Genomic DNA, 27,930 nt, shown 5'->3' on the forward strand with positions numbered 1-27,930 from the left:
TTTCTTGGTAAAATTCAGAGGCAGAAGCTACATATATTACCTTTAGTTCACAATTTCAAGCCAGTCTGAGGGCCGTCTTTAAAATTGAGCCCATCTTGTGATTTTTGAAATCTTGAAGGTAGGTAGTTATATTTTCATGGTCTGATGTGTTCGTTGCAGTACTTTCATGCTGGTGTAGGGCAGCACCTCTGGAAAAAAGCCCTGTACTGCTTCTTTTTTCCTGATAATCTCAGTCAATATTGTTCATTGTGTCATGGCTGTAAGTAGTAGCTTTACTCCTCACAGAAAGAATTTGCTTCCATACTTGCAAGTTTTGCAGTTTGACTATCCTCTTAAACTGAGGAGGAAATACACATTTTATTTATTTTGCAGAAACAAGTCCAAAGAATGGATGAAGACTTTGAAACACAGGCACTTGACTCTACTCTTCAAAGTCCATCAGAGACATTACTTTCCATTCGACTGTTAGACTTTAAAACAAGTTTATTGGAGGCAGTAGAGGAACTGCGTATAAGAAGGGTAAATGTTTATATTGTTTTTAGTGATTTTTTTTCTTTCTTTTTCCTTATTTCTGTCTCCCTGTAGTTAATCATAGAAAATGCTGCATGTGGCTAAGCTTCATGCTGTATTTTAAGTTATTCATTGACCAGGGATTTGTTTAACAATATCATGGATTTAGGCAGGGTCTGTTTTAGAAATGTCTCTGTAGACAGCATGAAGTATGGGAATGAATTAGGCTTTCCTGTAGTAATGTCCAAAATTGCTGTAGTTGATCACCACGCTATTGAGAAAAGTGATCTACATAGCATTTTTGTATTTCTCTGTAGTTAATCTCTTTAAGAGTAGGCATTGATATGAAAAGGAAAGAAAGAGAATCCAAGCCATTGCCAATTTCCTAATTCTCATTTCATAGATTGATTTACCATTTGACAGAAAAGCAGTAATTTTTACTTACTTTTGTCTGTTTATTTGTGCTTTTCAGAATTAGCCAAGAGGGCAAAGAGCTACTGTGGTAACCAAATCCACTTTATTTCACCATTTTTAAACTGCTAAACTATTAAGCTAGAGCCCTACATACTGAGTATTGGGGTGTGTGTGTGTGTGCTGTGTTTTGTTTTTGAAATATTAGTTGAATGATCTCATACTAAGGTAAAATGATTTCTGCAATGTTGAAGGCAGCTATATTTTCCTGTAGTTACTTTTTTCAGTTGTATGTACGTAAACATTTGTTTCTCTTTCTCCCCTTCCTTAGTGTCTCTTAACTATTGTATTATTTTAAAGACCTAGAGTATATATTTCTGCATCTGATGAATTTGACGTATTCAAAAGATGTGTATGATTACTTTTAATATATTAGTATTGCTGACAAACTGGATTTATGCTTGTTTTTACATAAGTTAAATGCTATAATCCTCTCTTTAAAAACTGTAAACAAAAGAATGACTGCCATTTAAAAAAAAAAATCCAAGAAAAAAGATCTCCATGATCCTTGTTTGCTGTTGCTGTATTGCTGAAATTCGTCATGGTCTCATCTGTAGGCTTTTGTTACAATAGTAATGTTTAGACCAGTCTAACTATTTTTTTCTATTAAGAAGTAAAGACTTTAACTTTTATAATAATAATTGGATTATATTTTCCCTATAAGATCTGTTAGCAGAATTCCATTTGCACTGTTAACTTCACTTTGAATTTTTAATGCACTTGGTCAGAGCCTAAAATCTTGATGAAGTGACATGGAGTGTGATTGGTTTTTTTATTTTTTTTTCTTTTGCTTTAGTTTGTCTGTTTTGTCTGCTATACTACAAGAGTAAGTGACTGTGATTTTTATACAAGGTTGCTTCTGAAGGGTGAGCAATTTTTTGGCATAAAGGTATTTTTAGTTTTGAAATTGGTGCTCATGCTGAGAGTTAATTCTACAGTTGAGACATGACCCTACATTTCTATAACATTTGTACATACCTTTACCCTCAAAAATGTACATATCTACATTTACCTGTTTGTAGCTAGAAATGTAAGTAAAAAGAATATTAAATATTTTGCAGCTAGTCAGTTTGAAATCTTAAAGTATCCCTGAATGCATTTGTATTTGCTTTGCTTCAACAATCAGTTCAGGGCTGCTTGCTTAGTATGGTTGAAATTTGGAATACAAAATTTGAATATTTTGAAGAAGCAAGGGTTACAGAATACTATGGCTATGCTTAGTGCCTTTCAAAAACAGATACAAAATTATCTCCTGATCTTAGCTATGAATCTCTTACAAATTGAACCAACATGAAATTATTCTGTAAATTTATAAATTTAGCGAGGAAAAAGTGCACAGACCAAACCACAGAGAATTACAGTACTCATCTTGCACTGTGGTAATTTTTCCATGATCAAGAATGAGACATGTCAACTTAAACTCTGTCATCTGCTGTGCCAGAAAGTGAAGTAAAAGTTCTGCTGGTTTCTTAGGAATTTTGCTAGTCCTTTTCCCTGTTGCTTGTGAGGCTCGCAGCACACCAATAGCCTGCTGGAGGCAGTAGAGCCAGCAGAGTGGATTTTACTCTCAGTTTTGTCTGTGGCTAAACCGTAGATGAGATATTTTACCTCTGTTTGCATCTGTTTTTCTTCCCATTGTTGGTCTTGCTTGTCACGTAGACAGGAGTCTCTTCAGGACAAGAACTATCATGTATTCCAAGTTTAATAAACTGCCTTGCATGGTTTGTTGTACTGCAGTATAAATTCAAATTAATGAAAATAAATTTGAAGCTAAAATTATCTGTGCAAACCTAGACAGATAAAAATTAAACTCTTAAAACGACTAAATGTTAAAATACTTTGAGACTTGATACAATCCATGCTTAGTACCATAAGATACTATTTTAGAGACTTTGCTTTTCTGAATATGCTTTTAAATAAATGCATTGAGTTACTTTAGAGCATCTACCTGGTTTTTACTTTTCTGGGTTAAGCACACAGCTGTAGTTAAACTCTTAAATTAATGTATAGGAGTTGCTCATAAGAAGTGACTGTTCTGCTATTTTACAGGTGAAATCCAAGTTAATGGTGGCTGTGCATGTGTATTCTGGAGAATGCATTGCTTAAAATACTCCATACAGCTTCACTTTGGCTGTTCATAGAGTCTGTGTTGTTTATATGGATTGACTTAACATTAATATGTGTGTAATTAAAAGCTACAAAACATGATATTACTCTTCCCCTATGCCCCCCGGATTACTTCACACTAACCTTGCATTTTTTTGCCTGCTTTGCTTTCCTGCTCATCAAGTAACGATGAGCCCAGTGATTCTTTTGTGGTGGATATCCCATCCACTTTGTTCTGAAGTCTGTCAGCTTTGCTCTGCCTTCAGCTGAGTTCATTTTGCTGAGTAATAAGACATGATCCTTTTCTTAAAGGATAAATATAATTGATTTAGAAACTGTAAAATTGCAGCGTAAGTAGGCCAAATTGAAGTCTAATGCTTTCTGAAGTACAGTGCATATAGGACAATTGATATTAGATGTAAGGATAATCTTTACAAGGACAAGAATTGTGTATATTGTATATTGTGTACCGAAATATTTTCTTTCTTGTTCTAGATAGAAAAAATACCCCACAACATACTTAGCTAGAGAAGCATGTAAACATAAGAAATCAAGGAAATACTCCCTACTCCCATAGATGTGTACTCTGAGGATATGGGTGCTTTTAGTAGTTGAACCAGTGAAGGTGTTGATTATCTGAACACAAGAAAGATAAATCTTAGTAATTTTTTTTTTTTTTTTTAACATTTTACTGATGTTTTTCTCTGGTGCAAAGGATAAGTTTGTGACTTGTTTCCATACCTGGAAACAAGTACTGGAGTTTTTTTGTTTCTCAAGTACAACAAACTGTTGAGGCTCTTTCTGGTGTTAACCTGGGACATCACAAAGTCTGGCTAGTATTACAGATTCTGTCATTTGTGTCTTGACTTTATTAGACACTATTCTTTAGTATAAACACTCTTCTGTTTACTAAAAATTGGAGGAAATTTTGCTCTTTGGGCAGTTACGATACAGATATAACTCTTTTAACTAAAATACTGTTTAAGAAACATATTCCAGCTCTCAAATTTTCTCTCATTTCTCACAAGGTTAGAAAACAATGTTGTATTAACAAATACTGGAGTTGCAAAGGGTATTGAGTTTACTCATACAAACATGTTCTATGTTCAAACAAATACTCTAACACAGGATTCTTTAAATATTTCCTTTTAGAAGGATAGAACTCTCACCATATTTTGTAAATTTAAGCCATATCTACTTGTTGTTCCTGGTAGTTATCATCCTACTATTTATGGTCAAGCACTATGTAAAACTTCTCCCTTCCTTGAGCCAGAGGAGTATGTTGACATAGCAGGTGATATTAGTCAGCCACCAAAATGGGGATGAGATATCTGATTTGCCAGGGAACTTTCTACCTGTGTTCACAGCACAGGAATGTGGGGTTTCAGGACTGTTGTGGACAGGAATATTTGTTAAAGGCCAGCTGGGCCTATCAGTTTGCTGTTACTGACCCTCATCTCCTCTTCTGCCTCTAATACTCTTTCTCTCTCGTTTCCCTGTTTTTCATAGTTTGTCACATTCTGTCTGCCGCCTTCTGTTTTGCTATGGATTGGATCTCTTTTTTTGTGCTTACCCACTTTCATGTTGATGGCCAATGAGTAGTCACTGAGAAAGTAAATATCCTTCTTGTATCTTCTTGCTTATTTGTGAAGAGAGAGACAAATCCTGAGTCATGTCTGTTGTCTTGATGCAGACGTTATTGCTCTCACAACACCTCACCTTGAGTTTGTTCTGGTTGCTGTTCTCAGAAGCTGTAGCTCACCCTAGTGCCACAGAGCTTTGTGTGCCATTCCTTTCAGATAGATCTGAACAAGTTAATCTCCATTCCTCTTACTCTACCTTTGCTATGCCTTTGGCTATTCTAATCCAAGTTCTTCAGCACAGTGGCTTATTTCTAGGTTTTCTTAGAGAGAGGTCATGAAGGAGCTTTGCTCACCCTTAGCTGTTCTCTGCCATTCCTAAAATGTACTTCTGCCTTCTGGCAACTGTGAAGGGGTTTGCATTGCACACTGTAGTGCCATACAGCTTGTTGTAGCTTAGGTATTCTGAAGCTAGTCTGTGCAAGAATGGAAGACATGTACAGAGCATTGTGCAGAGCTAACTCATCGATTTAGCAGTGTTTCACAAGTAGGATGGACAAGAGATCGGTATTGAGATGAAGATGGAAAGTTGCAGTATAAGGTTAGTATTTGGAAATGTCACCTGGGCCCCAGTGGCAAACTGCTTTTTGAGATGTTAGGTGAAGAAAGTTGATGAAACTATAAGCTTAGTTATCGGAAGGAGCAAAGCAGAATGACTAGATTTGAATGGCCATATTGTTTGTGATATATCTAGAACTAAAAAGCCCCAGAAATGTTACAATAGATCTAAAACTAAACCTTGTTGAAGGTGTGTTCTGCAGAAGAACCACCTTCAGATGTGTGGAATAGCAGAAAAGTTAAAAAGGACACCAAAGGCATCTACTGTAGCTATATAGACAGCTCGGTGGAAACAGTGATCTACAGTGACCAAAACCATGAGATTGAATGAAACTATTGCATAAATGAAGATTTTATTATTTATAATTAAAAAGAGTTGGGTTTTAAGTTACTTTTATTTATGTTTTAATACTGTATTTTGAAGTTTCTATTCCTGAGAAGGACAATTACTACTTCAGAAATTAAGGCAGAAGTATTTTCTAGAAATAAAGTGGATGGTAGGGAAGCAAAATATTTTAGAGAGGTTTTGGTTTTGTTTGTTTGTTTGGTTGGTTGTTTTTTTTTATTGCAAGAAACAATTCTAGGTATTGACAATGAGAATGGTGAAGAGCTTAATTTGAATTTCTTGATGGAGTAAAAAGAGGAAATGGTGTGGGGGGGGAGAAACAATGATAACACAAAACAGACATGTGAGTGGCTTTTGTTTGTTACCTAGAATTTGGCCAACAGGACACCACTAATACAGGCTGCAGGGAAACAACAAAAAATCCTAATAGTTTAATACCTGGATTTTCTGCCTAAGTGTAACTTAGGGTACTTTTTAGCAAAACAAAACAAACAAGGAAAGCTGAACATTAAAAAATAAGTATGGGGGTATAAAAGACTAAGCAGTACTGAGCAATAGCAGCCTATGCAGTGGAATCAAGGACAAAGCAATGAAAGATTTCCAAGGGAAAATAAGTGATTGGTAGAGAAACAGGAATGTGTATTTCTGAAACAGGAAAGCTTTTGAGAATAAATCCCAAATATGTGGTTACTAAAGGTTTTGGTTAACTATCATTACTGTTAAGATCCAAAAATGTTGTATCAGGAACTAAAGTTAGGATAAAGCTGTTACATTTTTCTATCCCTTTAACATTTGTCTTGGTCTCAAAACTGAAGAAGGACATCCGTGGTGCACTAAAAGTTGTGCTGGTATGAAGGGTATTCTGATTACAGCATGAAACAATCAGAAACTGTAGTTTCTGTTGAGTACCGTTTGGTTGACCTGGATGAGAAATTGGATGTGCAATTTTGTAGGAGGTAGATTATGAGTTTGAAAAAGACAGTAAAGTACGTAGCAGCAGTTTTGGCTGCTTGGACATGAGCCAGCTGTACTCTGTTCCTACATCTGTTCAGGGTCAAGAATCGAGGAGGCTTGACCAATCCACAGCCCATCTTGTAAAACTACAGCCTGAAGCAAACACTTTAAAGAGAGCTTGACACTTTCTAAAGGTTATAACGAGTAAATAAACCATCAAATTACGCCTTTTATTGTTATGGTTTTTTTTTTGTTTTGTTTTTATGAGAACACTTAAATCCATGTAGTTCTAAGGCATCCAATAAAAAACACTTTCAAGCTTCTGTGGGGTTTGTTGATACTTCATCAAACTTACAGACACAGTATTACTCTCCAAAGTTAGCAAAGATATTTTTATCTTATTAAACAGTTGGTGAAACTTGTAAAAAAAGAAAAAAAAAAAGTGCTGCACACAAGTTTTCAATTTGAAATGGGTGAACTATAAATGTTCTTTGAAAGAAGTAAAAATGATGCGGAAGGTTTACAATTATTAGCGATTTCACATGAGAATATTTGAATCATGTAATTGTCATCCTCAGGTTAAGTATTTATGATGATTATTTTTTCTGCAGTAGTTACATATATACACTTTTTTGATGGCTTCCAGATTTTCCTTTATAATTAGGGAGTAAGCTGGAGAAGCGTTCAGTTAGAACTTCTGGTGCGTACCCTCTTCAGCATTCAAAGCAAAGGGCTTGCTTAAAATGGAATTTAAAGCAGCTTTCAAACTTGTATTGTTGTATTTTAGTTAAATTTAAAGTGTTTTGTATGGATGTGGGAGTTAATTATAAATGCCTGAAGTTTTGACCTGCTATTTCTTAGAGCAGTTGTAAAATCTTAGTAAAATTCAAGTCTGTGAGGCGTATTTTTCAATCCCACAAGTAACTCTTGAAATACTTAGGAGTAGCCTCCTGTGGATAGAAGTGTTACTTCTACCCGCAGATGTGCCTGTAAACTACCTGTTAATCAAGGAAGTCGGTTTTGACCCTAAAATCTATAAAAGATGTCAAAAACCATTGTTCAATCACCTTTGGACATAAGTTGCGATTTTGTTTCTGTCAATAATACAGTGGGACTGTGAATCAACTGTTGTATTAGGTGAGAAGGAGTTGAAAGGTATTCTTCAAAACAGTTTTTGCACAAACTGCCGTAGCATTGTAGATATCCTTGTATCAAAAACTTGAAATGATCACTTGTGTTGTGTCCATCTTACCTTAAGGTGGTCACTTCTTCAAGGCGACCATCAGTGTGTAGGGAAAAGGCAGGAAAAGAGCCTTTTGATGCTGGGAGCAGCACATAAGTGTCTCTCTCTAAGTCTTTAAGGGGTATTCATTATTTTGACTGTACACAGTAACCGGACAGGGGTGAATTGCTTCAATTCAGGGGTGAATATGCATCAAAAGCCTGAATAATGACTGTTTGATAGGGAAACATGTTCTTCCTTTCTCGAGTATTGCATTTGTAAAAGGTGGCCAGTACTCGTAATAAAAAAAAAAGGGAAGCTGATGCCAGTTAGGAAAATTTGACTAATACCAGCATGTTTCAGGAAAATTCCCATAAATTTTCAGCAACTGTGATTATCTGCAGGTAAGTCTCACTTATTATCACAGTAATAGTTTCATTTTTGACAAAGTGCTCCTGCACTGCAGGAGATGTAGCACACCTTCCTGTTTCTAGTACATCTTGTGGATTGTGAGGAAACTTCAGACTTTAGTAACATTCCTCTCCAGATTTTCTGGTAGCTCATCTCATAAAAGTACATGCTGATTCCATGACTTCTGTTTAGCTTCTTACTTTCATCTGGTAGGTCAGGAGGCTTTTTGGCACAGAAGGCTGTGATAAATAATAATTCGATAATAACAGAAGTAATTGCTGACAGATTTTTCAGTTGTCCTGGGAGATGTCAATAAAACATAAAGATTCAAATGCTTTGAGTTGAATAATTAAGATGTCCCAAAGATTCCGACTCATTAACCATGACTGTGTATCTTTAACTAACAATGGATTCTTGAAGCCCTTATTGAAGCTTACTGAATTTCTCTTCAAGTCAGTATTTTGACTTGGTTCATCAGCATATTCAGTCATTTTTTAACTGTGAAATCCAGTCTGGTTTATTCCCTTTGCGTTTGGTTTTGTTGTAAAAAGCAGAAGAGAATGTATAAGAAGAGAGAACTGTGCCTGCTGATTAAGGGGGCTATAATCCTCATTTCTAATCTTCTGTTATACATTTCAATCGAAGTTTAAATTTATTGATTCTGCAAAATTTCTGACCAAACCAGCTGAATTTACCTGCTATTTTGCTACGAGGGCTTTTGTTTCCTTTTTTGCGGTGTGGTGTATAGCCACATACTGTTCTATGTACTGGACTGTAAGGGAAGAAGAGTATGAATATACAACTTATGGTGGTATTTGATTTGCTGGTACTGTCTTACGTAAGTTTGTCTTTTTTTTTTTTTTTTGAACTAGGAAACGGAAATTAATTACGAAGATCAAATAAGTAAAATTGTTGTAGAGAAACAGGAACTTGAGTGGCAGAAGGTAACTTCCCTGTATGGTTATAGTGTTTTAACTGCTGGGATTTGCTTTCAATATGATATTACTATGGATTGTGATTTGGTACTATTTGCCTTTACAGCTGTGGTAACTTCTCATTGTAGATTGGTAGCCAGTAGTTTTATTTACTAGCTGTGAACTTTTGTAGCTTTTATATTGATTTGGATTGTGCCCAGCCTAGAAATCCAGTTAATGAAAGAGTACCATCATAGTATTTGGCATGACTGGAAGTCTTCACTCAAAAGGCATGTAAATGTTGAAGCAATAAGACATTTAGCTTAACATGAGGCCTGTTGACACGGCGGTGTGGGGAAAGCTGCACAACAGCTTCTCTGGATTATGCTTGGCTTTGGCAAGTGCAAGTACCAGTGCAGTTCTACAAACAGCTTCACTTTCAATGTTTTGAAGGTGACAGTTCTTAAAAAAAAAATACTTCGAATAAACTTGTGTGCTAGAGATTCTCGAAGGAGGTTTGTCAACTTTTAAGCACTGAAAATGAAGTTTTCAGTAAAATAATCTAACATTCTTCCTAGGGTTAGGGCTTCTAAGGTTATGCTTGCATAGGAAATCCATTCCCTTCTCTCATACAATCAAACCTATGACCCCTGTCACTAGGTCACAAGATAAAAGGCTTTACTCTGTATATTTTATGATCACAGAAAAAAACAATAATTTCAGCTGTATCCTTGATCTTGGGATATTTAACATCTTGTTAGTAAAGGAAGGCTTTGTCATCTTGGAGTTCAACCAGACCATCTTAAATTAATAATCCAAACTGCCTTTTTTTTTTTTTCTCTCTCTCTCTGAAAGATATATATGTGCACACAGAAACAGGAAACATTCTGTATTTGTATAAGCAACAGGGCTTTCAATTTGTAGCCCTTCTTTGCTTGCTTTTTTCTTTTCCTTCTTTTTCTTTTTTTTTTTTTTTTTTTTTTTTTTACCTAGCATTGCAGTACTTGATAATCTGGTTCTGATTTCTATTCATTCTGAGACCTTAACAGGAATTCAGTTCACCATTAATAAAAAGATGGGACTTCCAGGCAGTTAGGTGAACTCTATTTTTCTGCACTTTGCATTTAACATTGGCACATGGCAAACCTAATGCTGTCTTAAGATGTCAGTGGGTGTTAAAATGCTTATGCAGGTTGATAGGATGGGTAAGAGTCCCTTACAGAAATCCTGGCAACAAGAGAGCTGAATTCCAAAGGTGAGAAGAGTTACCTGTTGTAAACTAGAGAAGCTGCTACCAAAAAGATGATTACCAGTTAACAAATGTCTTTTTAGTCTTCAGGCTTTTTAATCAATTATGCCTTTCTAAAAATATTTAACAAGGAATCAGTTTGGTTTTGTTTGGGGTTTTTTTCTTGAAAACCCATATGTATGGTTAGCTGTAAGATATTTAAACCTCACTTGTTACTTTGCATGAGCAGGAAACACTGCAACATCAGATGGAGACATTGCAGCAACAAAACAAAGAAGCTATGGCAGTTCATAAAAAACAGGTAGCAAAATAAGGCCTTCTGACTTTGACAGTAAGAATTTAAAAATGGTTGCATAACAGCAAGTTATTAGTTGGCATTAAAACATTTTTGTGTTGTATATAAAATGTTAGAATATACAGCTTAAAGAAATCAGGTCTTTTTCTTTCTTCCAGACGTAGTATAATGCCTGTATTTTGACAGTTTGTTCCAGTATATTGCTCTTCCTGGGAGAGAAACAGCTCCCCCTTTCTCAAATGGCACGTCCTCTGCAAGGTTAGATTCATAAAGCACTGTGAAAGATCTGCCACATAAGTGTTCAACATTTGAAAGCGTGTTTCAGTCTTTCAAGTTGGGGTTGTGGTTTTTTTCTGCATAATATATAATCAACAAATTTGAGTGCTGAAATAACTTGCAGAGAACAGTCATAGGAACTGAAACTGTTCCACATGGTGATGAAGAGTTTATCACTAATGCTGCATCACAGTCATATCTCACTAAAAAGAAACAGGCAAGCAATTAGGGTTTTTCATTTCTTGAAAAAATGATTTGTGACTCACAAGCTTGCTGTTTGTGACTCTATAGTTATTGTAGTTAAAGGGAGAAAAATACCCAACAAAACTGGAAGTACACTATGCATGGTAATAGAAGAATATTGTCTTTTCAAGTTGTATGAATAAAATTAATCACGTGCTGTATTGATTTGTTGTTTCTTCCTTTCTTTCTTGGTGGTTGGTTGGTTGTGGGTTTTTGTGTGTGTGTGTGTGTGTTTGTGGGTTTTTTTTTTTTATTTATTTTTTTTTAATATGCCACTGACAACCAAGTTACAAGCAAGGATGCTGGCCATGGAAGAAGAAAAGGTACTCTGTTAAATTATTTGGTAAATGATAATGCCATATAACTGACTGATCATGTTCTAAGTATAAGCTAAGTATGTTAGAGTTAAATTATTTTGCTTGCTAATGCCTTAGCAAAAGATATTTTTTTATAACCTGCTACTCTTCTTTTTTTGTTTATAACCTATAGAATTTCAATTACTTGTGAAATGTCACTCATACTGATTGCTGTTGGAGTTTCTCACCTGATTTCCTCTGATTTCCTTTGACTTACATGCACATGACATGCACATGTGAATACATTCACATGTATGTGCATGTTGTATATGCATGTATATATATAAAACTATAAAATATGCTTGCATGTATTTAGTAATTCTAGTGATAGCAGATTGCAGTTCAATCTGTGTGGACTGGAAAAGCTGAGGAAGTTCTTCCTATGAAGACCCTGCTACATCGGAAAAGAAAATGGATTTACCCAATGCTTTCTTTGTTGTTTAGTATCTTTGTTCTGAAGTAACTTATTAATTCTGCCTTTGTCAGGCTTGTCTCTCCCAGAAGAGAATATTTTAAAACTTCTGACTAACCATAAGTGGTGAATAGACACAATCGTGTTTTCACTTTGTTTTTTATTGTGATAGAAATTAAATTGTTTGAATTCAGTGTTTTCGTCAATGAATTGTTCTCTCGTAGTAGAGTAGTGCTTTGTTTTGTAATGTTGTTGAGAAATTCTCGTTGTAAATATACTTATTCCACCTAAATCCTGAAGTACAGCTTTTGTTGAAAGGGAAAGTATCAACTTGCTGTAGAAACAAAAGAAAAAGAAATTGATGGACTGAAAGAAGCATTAAAAGCTTTACAGGTAAACTGATAATTTTGGTAAAAAACTTTCCTTGGTATGCAAGTGCTTTGGTTTTAGCTTTTCTACTGGTAAGAAAATAGTTATTTTTAAGAGGGCCTCCAAGGCCTTCTCATTTAATCTTTCTAGTACATGTACAGTGTATTTTCTAACATTGAGTTTCTGTTCTAGTCTCCAGTACCAAGACTACTTTAAGTTAGCTTCTCACCTAAAGTTCTTTTCCTCCAGAAGAGTCACAGACTCAGTAGAAACCCAAATAGGGTGTGAAATGTGCCTTCTTTTCATTTCCATGGTCTTCCTCTTTCTGCTCTTGTCATCTTATTTCTCACCTGTCTGGAAACTTGGGTTTTGGACACCTAAGCAAGTACTCACACTGGGCCTCCAGCTAACAGCGCTACCTGTGGTTTTTTTATTATTTCCTCTCACTAGGAGGTTTCTATATTTACCACTTAATCCTTGGCTTTCCAGTACCTGTTTGTCAGGAAAATGGTCAAATGAATGCACAATTTACTCTTGTACTGTGTATTGTTATTTCTGTACTGAATTGTATATCATTACATAGTGTTGGAGCAGTTGTGGCTGTGATTCACAGTTACTTGGAATAAAGGAAGACATAAGGACATAGCTGGTGTGTGGTTTTCTTTTAAAGACCAAGGCAGATGTGTTGAAAATGGATTAAAAGAGTAGAAGTCAACAAAAAAGAGAATTAGCATTGCAGTGCATTGCCAGATTTCAGGTATTGCCAGGAGCTAATTCTTTTTCTACCCAAAACTGACTGGCATAATAGTTAATTCTATTGAAATCGAAATGTTTATAATGGATTATTACCCATGACTTTGAAATATGTTCAGTTCTTATTAACATTCTCTTAGAATAGGATGTATTTACTTGGTTTGGTATCAGACTGTTTAATAATTTAGTTAACAGTGAAAGTGAGCAAAAGAAATTTATTGCCTTGGTTGGCCTTCTGAGCCATAGCTTTAAGGATTTTGGTGCCTTGTTCAAAACCTTGGTATAACACAGATGATAGAGAATATACCTCCATGGTTTGCTGAGCATAATATGTGGACAGCAAGAGTAATGAAAAATTCCACTGGCCTTTACTTTGTAAAATAAAACAGAAATTGAAAAAAAAAAAATATGAAATGTTTAATGTTCATAAATCAAATATTAGTGTAACAATATAGCTCAGGTCTAAGAAATTCTGCTGTGCCTTGAGGAAGCAAGAGGTCACAGTGAACCTGTGGACCCAGAAAAATCAGCCGAAAACAGGAGTGAGGAATCTCATATTTGGTTCTGTAGTCTTCTCTATCCAGAGAGTCAGAATTCTACCTTAAAATGGTTGTTGTCTAGATCTTTTCTAGAAATATTTTCTATATAAGATTTATACATACTGGGTTCTTTAACATTTCTCTTGTTTTCTTTGACATTGTCAGTGTTTCTGTAAACATTCTAAGAGATCTAGAGACTAAAGCTGTTGTGAACTTAAGTATTATGCAAGTCAAAATTCTCTGATTTCAAAAGTTTATTAAAAATAGTGTTAATGACTTCAAATGTCCCTCTTGTAACAATCTTTCATGCTTTAATATGTCTTTATATGCCACCATGCAGAACACCTACCTAAGCTTTTTTTTTTTTTTTTTTAATCCCAACAGGGAACGTCCTTGTATTCCTCTAGGACTTTCATTTCTATCCCTTTCTTCTCTAAGGGTCTAGTTTGCAGACTGTAGTCCATTTACACATTATTTTTATGATACATGTCAGAAAACACAAGGATTTATGCATTTTTCAAAACTGTAGTAACAAATCAGTGTAAAGCACATTTACATGATTTAAATATTAAAGTGAAATTATGCATTAAAAACTACACTACTTCTTATTATTAGATTCACTTTGCAAAAAACAGTATTACTGTATTGACTAGGCAATAACTGCAATTGAATCTTAGGTATGAGAATACCTAAATATGCAGGTTGTTGTAACTGCAATTTAATGAATATCTACCTTTTGTTTTACAGATTTCAAAATACACTTTGCAAAAGAAACTGAATGAAATGGTAAGAAATTAATAAAAGTAAAAATAATAAGGTATAGCTTTTATGAAAAGAGAATGTGTGCTTAGAGTATCATGCAAGTACTAACCATCTCTAATACTTAAATAATGTGTGATAATTATTACAAATAACCAAAAGAGGCAATATCAGCTTTGAATCTGAAAAACTTACAAATCCAGTCTCTTTTCTTTTCTTTTTTTTTTTTTTTTAAGGTTTTCATAATGTGACAGCTGCTGTTTAGCCTACAGAATTTTTTCTCACTGGATTAAAGTGTGATTGGTACATTTGTTCTCTTTATAGGTTAGAGTGAAGATTTTTTCAGACTGTGATTTGAATAATGTAATTATATTACCCTTATGCTTATAGGATCTAGCATATTCAACTCAAAAGAAGTACTGGAGAATTCTAAGCAGGTTTCTTTTTTAAGAAAACCTGATGTTTTTCCTCTCACACTTTTCACTCCTTAGAATTACTTCTTAACAACAGTTCCCCTGAACAGTTTAGATTTCATCCAGTCTAGCTTACTCCCTTTGACACAGAGAATAAATTTATGTAGAGTGACAGCACAGTCACTCTGAACCCTGCTGTGTGTTTTAGGAAGTAAAAGAGTGAGCTGCAGAAACATTGCTAAGCTTGATTGAATAAATGCTATGAAAATTCTGCTGCTGCTCAACTGGAAAGAATAAAGATAATATTGTCAGACCATTACAAACTGTGATTTTAATTAAGAAGCTCAAAAAACTAGGGTCCAGTTTAGCTTTAAGTACCATGACATTTGTACTGAAAGTCATCTTCAACGCTACAGTGGTTTTACACAAAATATGGTGAAATTGAATAATGTGCCCTCTGACCTGGGAGATAAGGCTACAAGTTAAAGATCAAAGGCAACATAAAATGTGTTTTGTTTTACTTCACTTTTAACTTGTATTTATTCTTAAAATACATCTGGTCAAAAAATGCGTTTAAAGTATACGAATTATTGAACTTACATTTAGGTCATTTCATATTGCCTTTCTTTCCTAACTTGCAAGCTCAGTCTTCCATATAAATGAGAATATTTAAATCACAACACCTTTTCTATAATCTGGAAATGTATCTACGCTGCTTAAGCAAATATCTTCTCTTCTTATGTTCATAGATTTTATGTTTAATAAACTTTTTGCTGTTTGAAAATGTTGAAATACTTGAAGTAGTATGATACAGAGAATGGTTATTAAAAATATTCAGTGGGGGACAAGATATTAGAAATTGTATTTTGCATGTATATGAAACCTAACATGTATGGCCATATTTATAGAAGATGTTCTGATATGAAATGATGAAAACAGAAAAACACAAGGTAAACAGAAGCGAATTCTTTCCTACAACCCTACACAGTAGCAGGCTAATACAGTTTTAGACCAAAGCCAAGTTCTGTCAGCTTTACTGCCTGTGTAATTGCACTGAAATAAATGTATGTTCTAGGGATCAAGGTAGTAGTAGCCCGTGTAGACCGCCTTAGTTATCACAAATGGCAAAATGCTTAGAAGTAAAATGGATGAAATTCCAAACCGGGCATTTATCTGAGACCCATTTCTATTTCAATTTTAAGTTTGTTAAAGACAGATTAGACTGTGCCCTGGTTAGTGTTTTGAAAGTAAGCAGATGTGCTGTTTAGTTTATATCTGGCACCTTAGAAACCCTGCCAGTCAATAAAAAAACTCTTTTATGTGCAGGGAAATCCTGTTCTTTAGTATATACAATGTTAATATTATGCATGTACACCATACTGTAGCATGCTGTCCCATTAAGTTTATGGGAAAATTGTAGTGCTGATACAGTTCTTAGGATAGATAGTAGAATTTGAAATAGTGGAAGGTTTTGTTTCATATTGAAAGACTGTAGAGAGACAAAGAAATAGAGGATTTCTTTTTCTTCCATCTTTCCTTTGTTTCAGCCATTGAAGTGTCGATTATTGTGTGTGGTGTAGTCACTTTGCACCTCACTGCATATGGAGAGTAACACTTGTGCAATCGGGAGGCTGCAGTGTCATTACTACAAATCTAGCTGTCTTGATAGGATACGTTTGAGTGTGGGGTCTGTATTGTATTCTTGCTGCTGAAATAAAGAAATAATTGGAGGAAAATCACCCTGGTCAGGTCTTGGTTTCCTCCTTCATTAGTTTCGTAGCAGGTGATAAAATGCAGAATGCTACAACTCTGAGTGTAGCATCTGTTCATGTGTTCCCTTGTTAACTTGAGTTGTCTGATCCTGGGCATGTCTGAGACTGAGCGTTTAGAGTTACTTGTCTTCTGCAGTGCCTAAATTTTAAATACATGTAACTGTGATAAAATATAAAACCCAACAAGAACAAGATTAAGGCTAGTGCTGGCTGATTTAGAGACCAAATCTTGTGTGCAGTTCAGAGGAGCAAATGTGGAGTGTGGGATCTCTGTGTAGTCAGTGGGGAGACATCACTGTCTACCAGGTAGTGATTCAGTGCATCAGTATTAATGAGTAGTGTAGATGGGGTGACTACCTCTGTGAATGACTAGTAATTTGTCTAGTTTCACTTGCTGACTGTGTTGATACTGGTAAACTAAATGTTTGTGAAACCATTTAGTGGAGCTGCAGTCAAGTGATAGGAAACAGTCTAGGTTCGTTAAACTCTAGTGCCCTTCAAAACAGAGGGAAGCTACATCCAAATAACCCACATTGTTCCCAGCAGACAAGTCTTCTGAACTGTGCCCAGGAACTGCTTACATGAGTGCTGCTTGGCACAAACCGGAATGGGCCAGGGATATTTTAATAGCAGTGTAAGCATTTCCTGAGAGCTTCCTTGCCACCATTTTATTTTCTAAGTCAGATGTAGTTGCCAAATGACTGAAAAATTAATTAATGCAAAATGTTAAGTAAATGTAATTTTAAAAGCTGGTTTCATCTTAATAATCTAAGTTAGGGATGTTATATTTATTTTCTTTCCACATCTTTTAGGAACTTGCCTGTAATATACTATGTTACTTAAAAATACAGTGAGGGGGCAATGATGCAGTATAAATAAAAGTATTTTAAAGCAGAAAAATGGTGGGAACTAAAGCAACTATTGTGAAAAAATTTCTTATGTTGAAGATTTACACTTGGTAACCCTTTGCATAATTTTCACATGATCTTGCCCTAGGACTCCATGCCATTACATCTCCTTTTGTTTCTGTGACACTTTCACCTCCCAATTACCACCTTCTGTTTCACTGAGTAACTCTGACTAGTGACTCAATTTCCAGAGTATCTTTGAGATATGAGCAATTCCCTCTTGGTCTTCCTCCAGTCACCTATCTGACCCCGAGCTATTTCTCTGGTCTAGTTCCACCAAGAAATCATTGTACCTCAACAAACCATATGGCCACAATCAATTCCACTCCCCATTCCAGCTTATCTTTATTACTGGTGGAGGGCAGGGCAATAATTCCTGTTCTCGCAGTATCAGACATCAGGAAGAACAACCAACATTCTGTGGGTCTTACTCCAGCTCCAGGGTCATCCCCTCCCTATCCTGCAGTGTCTCCTGATGTTTCTTGATTGTCTTCCATAGAAGAATGTTTTAAGACCTCTTCACTGTGAATGGGAGAATCACATACTCAGGCTTTTATTTTACTGTGCACTAAGTCTGGAGAGCAGCTTGCCATCAAAAATCATATTTAGGCAAGTGCTGAGCCCTTAATAAAACCATTGAGGATATAGCAGGCCAGTTCCTTTTCTCACTGGAAAGAGCCCTGGGAAATAACAAAGCATATTTCTACTTTTCTAGGGAGGAGGAGGAACTAACACTGTTTTGCTGACTTAAGAAAGGAATTGGGAGAGCAGTAAGAAAAATCTATATAAAAGAAAGCTCTTTGGGTGCCAAATTAGTGATGCCTTCCTGTTGATTGATCTCTAAGAATAAATAGACCTGAATGACTATCAGGAAACAGAAATGTAATTTTATATTTTGATTTTATTTTATTTTTTGTCATAAAATCCACATCCTAGCATTAGTAAGGATAGTTCTTCAACCGTTAACTTATGGTTAGGAAAAAGCCAAAGTACATGAACTTCCACAACTTGCATTCCTTGCAGTGATGCTGTAAGTGCTGGTGTTTCTTTACCAGTGCTTCCATTATGACTTTCCGTTTGCTGCAGTGTGTTTAATTTCATACCTTATAAAACATGAGAAATTTGTATAGTATATCCTGTTTTGCTAGCCTTATGTTGGTCATTTCTTTTGATTACTATCAGCTTTTATTATCCTCTGATGCTTGGACATGTATTGCATTTGTTACTGTATGGAAATGGAGCCTTATATAAGACAAACACTGGGCCACATTCATCCCTGTGTAACTTGAATTTACAGATATTTGCTGTGTTGCTTTCCTGTAGATTAGAAATAGGTAAGATGTCTACATAAATGGATATCTTTTCTGAGGAGTTAAATTAACCCACTCTCTTTGGAAAAAACTTAAATTGACCAAATATACCTACAAAGCTATTAACAGAAATACAGCATAAAGAGGAACACAAATATATATTGAAAGAAGGAAAACAAATAACTTTCTTAAAAAAAAAAATAAAAATAAAAATATCAGTGGCATGTGTCAGTATAGTTTCCTGTGAATATGTTTTCAATCACCCCGTCAGAAAGTGTGAGATTGGTAAAATTCATGAATCTTAAATACATTTTGGTTAATTACTTTAAGGTATTCATTACAGCAAGATATTACTTAGGCCAGGATGTTGACAGAAGTAAAAATAAAGTGTTAGATGCTTTGAAAAGTAAGCATCTAGCTTACTACAGATACAGAATCATAAAGTAGAAGTAAATTTGTAATATTTCAAGATATTACAACTGCAGTTGATACTGAGGAATGAATAATTACTCTTTAAAAGGTTACCTATACTTTTATAGGAAGCTTGGAGTATTAATCTGCATTAGTTTCACTAATCTAAATGAAGGTCACCAATACTCTTTGGAAGTAGTTGATGCCCTTCTGTTCTTTAGCAAGTATGTTGAAATTCTTTTATTTAGATGCGTCAAACACACATATTCTGTCCTGGTTGTTAAAAACAAAAATTTTAAAACTATAAGAGGAAGACAGTGCTTTTCCTAGTGGCTTTACAAAGAAGACTGAACACTGTTTGCATAATAGATAGCTCATGTTGTGTACCAGGAGACAATAAACATCTATAGGCCTTATTTTCATGATGCATACACTAGCACTGTTGCCGAAGTTTAAGGAGCTCCTACTCATGCCTGTCTGCAGCCACTTACTCATTTCCAGCCTGTGCTTCTCTCTGAAGGTGCGGGGGCAGTGGGTTGTGGCAGCTGTGGTTTTTTTAGCTGTGACCCGAAAGCATGGTAAATTTTGTTGAATACTACGGTAGGGACAAATAAGCAGCTAGGGCAATGAGGTACAAACATGTAGAGCTGAAGCTGCAGATACAGATTTTGGATATAGGTTCAAAACTATATTGCTTTGAATCTGCTGCCAAAGACATAGGCAGGTACTGCCCTGGTCTGAATAGCAGATGTCGGGTGGGGGCTGTATTAAACTGCATGGGCATCCTTCATCAAAGGAATGTGAGAATGTAATGCTGTACTTCATGGTAGTGCAGCATGAACAGGCAGCATTAGCATGTTAGGCTAGGGGTGGAGGAAATAACATGTTTAAGCCACATAACTGGAAAACTTGAAATTGGGATTTGAAAACAGTTAATGCAGTTCTGCAGACATTTACATGAAAGTCTTCTAAAGAACACATGAATATATGTTAAAGTGCTTTTTTGATACTCTAAGCTACAGGTGTGCAGGACTTTGAGATGAGGCGCTGTCTGGAGATGGGAACTGATCACTAGATGTGAAATAGGTAGTTGAGAAATTCTGGGAATGATTTTGCATTTACACTGTTATTTTAAAAAGTATTTGGTGAGTTGATATATGCTAGTTATTATCATTAAGTAGGTGCTCCATTTATGTTTCTAACAGGATCAAAAATTACAGATGCACTTAACAGCAAAAGAGCAACATCATAAAAAACTGAATGAAGTTGAGAAGTGTTACGCTGCTATTGCATGTCAGTTTGGAATCATAAAAGGTGTTCATGGAAAACTGGAGCACAGTGGTATGTATGTCTTCAGTGTCCACCAGCATTTGTTTTATTTGCTGTATATTGATGACAGTGAGTTGTAGACACCTGGCAGTTTAGAAAAACAGTAGCTACCTCATGCCAAGCATCAGATATTACAACTGACTACTGGATCTCAGTACTGGATCAGTGTTTTTTTTCTCTGTGACAGAGCCAGGTTTAGCAGCACAGGCCCTGTACCTGTTCTGCTCTTTGCTGGTACACTGCTACTACTATGTATGGTCACACAGTAAATTACATTGAAGAATTGATTTGTGTTCAGAACAACAAAGCAGCACATCAGCTCCCTGTTGCTATTCAGCATAATCAACTTAAACAGTTGTACCAGCGCAAATGAGGGGGCAAAAGTAAAGGAATTATCATATCCCTGTCACTGTATTGAAACATAAACTTATCTGTGAACCTGCTAACACACATAAATATTATTCCACATACTTTTATTATATGAATATATAACTTTTATTTGCAAAATAATAAAGCTGATAACCTCAAGTAATAAAAATGCCTCATTTTAAAAAGTTTTGTACCTGTTAATTTGAGAGACAAATCCTTGTTTCTTACAACAGAATGATAAATTTCTATGTAAACATCACAGTCTATGTGTAGAATATGAACTTGTGTATTGGTTTGTGTGCCTGGGGTTTTCATTCATGTAAACAGGACATAAATAAAAAGGTTTTTGTTGGTTTTTTTTGTTTGTTTTTTTTTTAAGAAAGGGAGAAGCAGTTGTATAACTCAAACCAAGCAAAAACCCATACAAACAAACTTTTCAAATACCAAAGCTTGTAAGTTTGGGGGTTGTTTTTCAGCCTGAAACCAAATAGTTTTTGTTTATTAGTTTAGTTAGGCGTTTTTAGCTTTAGTTTGAATAAACTGGTAATGTGTTCAATGTGCATGTGTGATACTTCAGTACCTGAAGTTACTTTTTGTAATTTTTTTTATAGGCTAATATTTAATATTAGAAACAAAGTAAGAGGAAACACTGCTGTGTTTTCCTTTTATTTATACTGGACAGGGCTTTTCTATTATGTCAGATACAGGAAAGTCTTTTTGCAACTTCATGGAAAAATAACATTTACTCTCAGTATTTACACTATTTGAACCATGCATAAATGCTTTTTGCCATGTTTCTACTTATATTTATCAGTAATTGCAAAATGAACCTATAAAATATTACTGTTTCCGTTCAAGAAGTCATAGAAGCAAACTGGTGAACGATTGGCAACTACTTGTGTGTCTTTTACTGCAGAGATAATGCAGCTTGCATTGCAGTATGTAAGATGTGCAATAGGCTTAGTAGGTAACCTCTAAATTCTGAGCAAGGAACTGTGGTCAGTGGAAAAGCCAGGCAGGAAGTATCCCAGCCATTGTGTATGCAAATTGTTTAAATTTGTAAACTGGTGCTTTATCTGCTTTATTAAAGCAGTGTGTAGGAAAACAAGACATTATAACATTGATGTGCTATAGTGCTACTGTATAGGAAAAATACCACCATTTATAATAAATCTAAACCTTTGTCTAACCAATATCTAACCACCGTTAGTATTTTAAAGCTAGAGAATCAAGACGTGACTCCTGTGGAAAGATAGGAGAGAGTTTTTTCCAGTTTTTGTCTGCTTGATTTTTTTTTTTTTTCCCCTTCATTGTATCAGCTATTTGGTACATTCTTAAGTATTTTCATTTGTTAAGCACATATTCTTATATAAACCTGCAAAATTGCTTATTGTACTGTAAGGCTGTTGTCCACTGTTCCTCAGGATGCTTACCATTTTTAACAGAAAAGGCTTTATGGGTGTGATCGAGTGTCTTGGGTTCCTGTACTTCACATGTATTCCTGTGCTAAAAGCTTTTTGGATAAATAAAGAAAGATTAGGAGTGAATGAAGAGGAATCAGGGAATAGCAAAGGCTGAAGAGACCTCAGAGGATCAAAATCCTAAGATTGAATAGAGGAGACTGAAAAAATACAGGGAGCAGTGAATATCTTCAGCTTTTAATTATGAAACTTCAAGCAATTTCCCAGAGATACCTTGGCATGTATAGAATCATAGAATAGTTAGGGTTGGAAAGGACCTTAAGATCATCCAGTTCCAGCCCCCCTGCCATGGACAGGGACACCTCACACTAAACCATCTCACCCAAGACTCTGTCCAACCAGGCCTTGAATACTGCCAGGGATGGAGCATTCATAGCCTCCTTGACAACCCATTCCAGTGCCTCACCACCCTAACAGGAAAGAATTTCTTCCTTATCTCCAATCTAAACTTCCCCTGTTTAAGTTTTAACCCATTGCCCCTTGTCCTATCACTACAGTCCCTAGTGAAGAGTCCCTCTCCAGCATAAAGTCTGAGAGAATTGCCTTCCCTTTCAAAAAGGCCAGAGATGGTTCTTAGAGTTTTCCTCTCCATTATCCTCTGCTGATTGCTGTCTTCTGTGTTCTGTATGCATATAACTATACATCTGTTAATTATTTGAATGTGCTGTATTCCCTTTGAATGTAATGTTGTCCATTACGTCCTGTGTTCCTCTGAAAATAAACTCATCAAAAACCTATTAAAAAGCTCGTAGAGAAGTGATCCTAATAAAGTGACACCAACTGATACTAAAACTTAAATTACAATTTAAAAAAAAAAAAAAAAAGGACAAACCAACACACAGAAGAGTCCTAACTCATAGTTCAAGGTATAGAACAACTGGTACTACCTGGTGTAATCCTCCAGTGTAGTATCACACTAAACAGAAAAAGTAGTCATATTTTCAATCTTAATCTCCTTTCTACAAAGATGTTTAATTATGTTATAAATTAGATGCACATACATTGCAGTCATAAACATTCAACTATGGAAGTATTGACATGTGTTAACTTTTGTTTGAAGTACAGGAAGCAATGCAGCTCAATAAGAAACTAACATCAGTGAATAAAAGACAAGAGACCGAAATAAGTAATCTGAAGGAAGTAAGTATAGTGTGGATTTCTGATTGTGTAAGTGGGATTCTTTGAGACTTCTGTAAACTGCGGTAGTATTAATAGTAATGAAGAAGCAGCAGCGCTGTTCTTCATTCTATGACTAATGCCTACATTAGTTTTATGCTTCCTTGTTATGCATGGGTATTTCACATGAATGCCAATTAAAATTGGAGCAGCTCTGAACAGTTTTTGTAACGTAGGAATTTTTATTTACCTCTACAGCATCCTACTTGTTTCTCTTTAATAATGATTAGTCATGCTTTTTCCTGTGCTGTGTTGCTATTGCTTCTCCCCTTTGATATGGAAGAGTAGCAGTGCTGATTTCAGTTTAGTCAGAGAGATAGAAGATGACAAGTGGTTGCCGTAGAAGCAACTGGTAGCTGCTGTAACTGAATCTCCCTCAGAAATGGGGGAATTTTGTGACAGGGCAACAGAGACATTAGATAATAGTGATGCTATGGACAAAGAAGTTGACTGACCATTAAACTCTTTTCTGCCCTCATCTATCCAGAAACTACTATTTGCCAAGTACATTTTTGAGTTGCACTCTTGAACATATGTAATAGTGGGAAGAAAAAAATTTTCTTTTCCCATATAGCATGGTAAACCTCAGTGTCAAGAAGATCAGGTGTTCAAGTGTCTGAAATCTCAAAGATTTCAGAACTCCTACCGACATAAAAGCAGACCAAGAAACACAATGACAGTAAAGCAGAACATGGGAAAATTCTCAAATAATTTTCTTAATCACGGTTGGGTTTTAGGGCATTTAGAAATATTTATTTAGCTACATAATTCAAATGGTAGGTTATGTATATATTATAGATAAAAATGATAAGCATTTTATCTCAAATATTTGATGGATGGAAGAGCAGTGGAAAAATATTGGAAGTTGTCAGTGGTGATAACTTTACTCTGTAGAAGGAAATATTTGCCATATTTGTTAGAATGCTAAAATTATCATAGCCATGGATGTCTGAGGATAACTGTCTTCACTGAGTACACTTCAACAGTACGGTGCCTTTAGAGAAGGATGAATAGTTGGTATGCAACAGAAAAAGGGACATTCATCAAAATGGTATAGTGGTGGACTTGGCAGTCCTAGGGTAAAGGTTGGATTTGATGATCTTAAAGGTCTTTTCCAACGTAGTCGATTCTATGATACTTTTATTGTAATATATTGTAAACATAAAAATTTGGGAGTTCTAGAGTATTTTTTTTTTTGTAAGCCTCACAGTAAATTAGCCTTGGTTAAAAAAACAGTAATAATTCATTACTGAGAATTCTCTGAGGGTAACTAATTTGAGAGGTGAGAAAAGAAAAATGTTGAAGAAAATTTTACATAGTGCAATTTGGGAGTAAGAGAGGTGTGCAAGATAAACTGATACTGATTTATGCACACCAGTAATCAAACATATTGCTTGATCCATGTTTTTTTCAGCTGTACCCTTGATTCTTAAGGTCATGGGTGATGAATTTTAAGTAAAATACTGTTAGGTTAGCAGAAGGGGTCAACTGAAACTTAATCTGGCTTCCTCAGTTCACCAGGAAATACCTTTATTGTAGTTATTTCTGAATTTCTTGTTGGTTGTTTAGTATTTGACCATCTTATTCTGAATGGTGGTGGGAAACTGAACTGGAATGTAATTTCTTAGCATTTTAATATTCACATAGTGATGCAGCACTTTGTTGTGGCAGTATCTTATTTTGCAAACAGGCTTCCCAGGGAAGTGGTGGAATCACCATCCCTGGAAGTGTTCAGAAGCTGTGTAGATGAGGCCCTTAATGGCATGGCTTCGTGGTGGCCTTGGCAGTGCTGGGGGAAATGGTTGAACTTGATGATCTTAAAGCTCTTTTCCAACCTGGCTGATTCTGTGATTCTATGAGGGAAAAAAAAAAAAAAAAAGTGGGGTTGTTTATTTGTAAATACAGGTTTATAAATATAAGTTGTATATAGTAAAAATACATTCATTTTTCCTCAAACTGCAGAATTTCTGTGAAAACTGAGTTGAAAATAAGTAATATAGAAAAGCAAACAAACCCAACCCTTTTTTAATAAGCTCTATTTTGACAGTTTGCTTATAAAACATTTCTGCAAAGTTATACAGTGATAGAGTGCATTTCTGAACTGTATCTATAATGGCACTTGTTCAGCACACCTTCAGTTTGTGAAGGGCTGTGGGCTCATCTTTTGGGTCAGACGTGTAAGAAAACGTGTAAGAAAATACATGTTTGTATGTATAAAACTCTTTTATTTTTGCAGCTCCACAGCTTGTGCTTTCACTAATCATGGAAAGCTTTCCAGTGATTTTTGGTGATTTGATTTGTGTTGGTTCTTTTCAGGTTTGTGTTAGGTTTTGTTGGTTGTTGGTTTGGTTCCAGATGGATTATATGCATTCACCTGCGATACACGAAGAAAAAAAATCCAGTCGTATTTTCTACCTCAAGAGCATGATTTACTTAGTACAACTTGTTCTTTTTCTGTGTCAAAAATAAGTAGTAAGATTTTTAAGCACACAGTAAACTCTCAAGTTTTAGGAAATCTATAGTATCTGATCCGTAGCAGGCTTTTGCACCTGTTCATGTAGCACACAACGTTTTAGCTGTGTTCTGTATACTGGTAACATGGCTCTCTGTAAAGATGGACACAGCACACCTTTTTACTTTTACAAAGTTAAAACTGCTTGCACCTTCTGCCTCTCTCTTTCATTTCAGAGTCTTCTAGTAAAAACAGTACAAGTAATATATGTTTTTATTGAAAAGGTGGAAGAAGCCTTACTAGCTTACAGAATATCATAATTCTAATGTATGGCTGTCTTTGGGTTCTATAATTGATTCAGTAATTACACTTAGTACTTGCTAGATTAATCTAGATTTATTTATGACTAAAATACACGAGAAATACAGCTCTAGCAAAAAAAAAAAAAAATTTTTGACATAGTACCTCTGCTTGTATTTTCTGCAAAACGTTGCATTTGTGAATTTCAGCTACAACATAATCTTCCCTTTTTCTTTTGTACTGTTACATGATTTTGTCCAGAACAGTTAAACCACTGGTCTGTGATAAGATGGAATTCCAGTTTTGTAAAGAAAAGTTAAACAGACCAAACTTAGTTGTTAGATAAAACTATTACCATTCTGAATACTTGGTTCACCACTATGGCATCATGAAGAATTCTTGATACTATCTGTGAACAGCATTCATAAGCTCTGCTATTTGTCTGAGTAAACGTCAGAGTGCTCAAGGAGAGAGCGATATTAAACAGACTACCTTGTACCAGAATGGAAGGGGTGGGGGGGACCAGGGCACAATATTTATGGCTCCAGGAACTATAAGTTGTAATTTAATGAGATCAAAGCCTTTGCTGTTTATTTGCTGCAGTAGGAGCTTGGAATAAATTGGACAAAAAACAGATTAAAAAAAAAGGGGGGGGGACACACGACACAGGATATTTAAAAGATAATGAAAACTGTAAAATCAAAAGCAGATTTTAGATGGAAAAATCATGTTGTAGAAGCCTCTAATATAAAATTAAATTACCATTCTCCTGAGATTAAGTAATTAATGTTTCAGGAAAAACTAAGATCCTCCAAATTTATAGCCAGTTCCTGTTTTTACCAGATAGTCACTGTTCTTCCTTTTTCCCCTCCCAATTCTCAGGAATGTACATAAGAGTTATAATAGATACTTTATTTCTTTTTGTGAATCTTGCTATAGGAGGTTTTACCAATACCAACCTGATCTTCTATTCTAATATACTTCCTGGAAGAGAAAATAACAAAATGCTGAAGTATCCTAAATACCAAACAGAGAAAAATTGGCACGATAACATTTTACCTCTGAAAAATAAACACCTAGCTGCGTGTGACAAGTTTAAAATTCAGCAAGTCAGTCTCACAGATTTCAGATCCTCTAATTCATTCTGGTGCTTCCATACATTATTTAAAAGCAGGGCATGACTCAGGATAGTTTAAAAGATTTGTCTTTGTTTTGAATTGCAATGCCTATGCTGGATGAACTATTTATATGTGTTTCCTGTGTTAAGGAGCTGAAGAAAGTAACTACAGACCTGATAAGGTCCAAGGTCACATCTCAGTACAGGGTGGCAGAAGAAAACATCAATCTTGCAGCAAAGGAAAAACAGTTTCAAGAACTGCAACAAAAAATCAAAATGGTATTTTGGAGTTTAAACAAGTTATTTTTTTTTGGTGAATATTTTCTGTTCTTCCTTAGGCAAACATCATGGTAGTGCTCTCTGTGATGTATATAGATTAAGTGATTCTTTTATACTAATTGCATAGACAATATAACAAAATATTTCCATAACAACATTTCCGGGGGAAATAAACATACATATAATTTTATAGTTTACAAAAATCAATTAGACTCTTCAGAATAATTCAG

General features: G+C 35.3%; 1 protein-coding gene and 1 long non-coding RNA gene across 2 annotated transcripts in view; one reads left to right on the forward strand and one right to left on the reverse strand.

The window, feature by feature from the left end:
• The window catches only part of CCDC73 (coiled-coil domain containing 73), a 95,925-nt gene that overhangs the window by 43,517 nt on the left and 24,478 nt on the right, over positions 1 to 27,930 (forward strand). The window contains exons 7-15 of the mRNA XM_065683239.1: positions 373 to 519; positions 9,091 to 9,162; positions 10,611 to 10,682; positions 11,483 to 11,518; positions 12,282 to 12,356; positions 14,372 to 14,410; positions 20,403 to 20,538; positions 23,437 to 23,516; positions 27,572 to 27,700. Coding sequence (XP_065539311.1) covers positions 388 to 519; positions 9,091 to 9,162; positions 10,611 to 10,682; positions 11,483 to 11,518; positions 12,282 to 12,356; positions 14,372 to 14,410; positions 20,403 to 20,538; positions 23,437 to 23,516; positions 27,572 to 27,700 — 771 coding nt within the window. The 5' untranslated portion in view covers positions 373 to 387. The remainder of the gene's footprint in view (positions 1 to 372; positions 520 to 9,090; positions 9,163 to 10,610; positions 10,683 to 11,482; positions 11,519 to 12,281; positions 12,357 to 14,371; positions 14,411 to 20,402; positions 20,539 to 23,436; positions 23,517 to 27,571; positions 27,701 to 27,930) is intronic.
• LOC136016281 (uncharacterized) lies at positions 23,330 to 27,808 on the reverse strand. The gene is made up of 2 exons (XR_010613553.1): positions 27,596 to 27,808; positions 23,330 to 25,405 (listed from the first exon to the last, which is right to left on the reverse strand). It is a non-coding gene; the product is annotated as an uncharacterized LOC136016281 (long non-coding RNA).

Source organism: Lathamus discolor, chromosome 6 (genome assembly GCF_037157495.1).
Source record: "Lathamus discolor isolate bLatDis1 chromosome 6, bLatDis1.hap1, whole genome shotgun sequence".
NCBI classification, from domain to species: domain Eukaryota; kingdom Metazoa; phylum Chordata; class Aves; order Psittaciformes; family Psittacidae; genus Lathamus; species Lathamus discolor.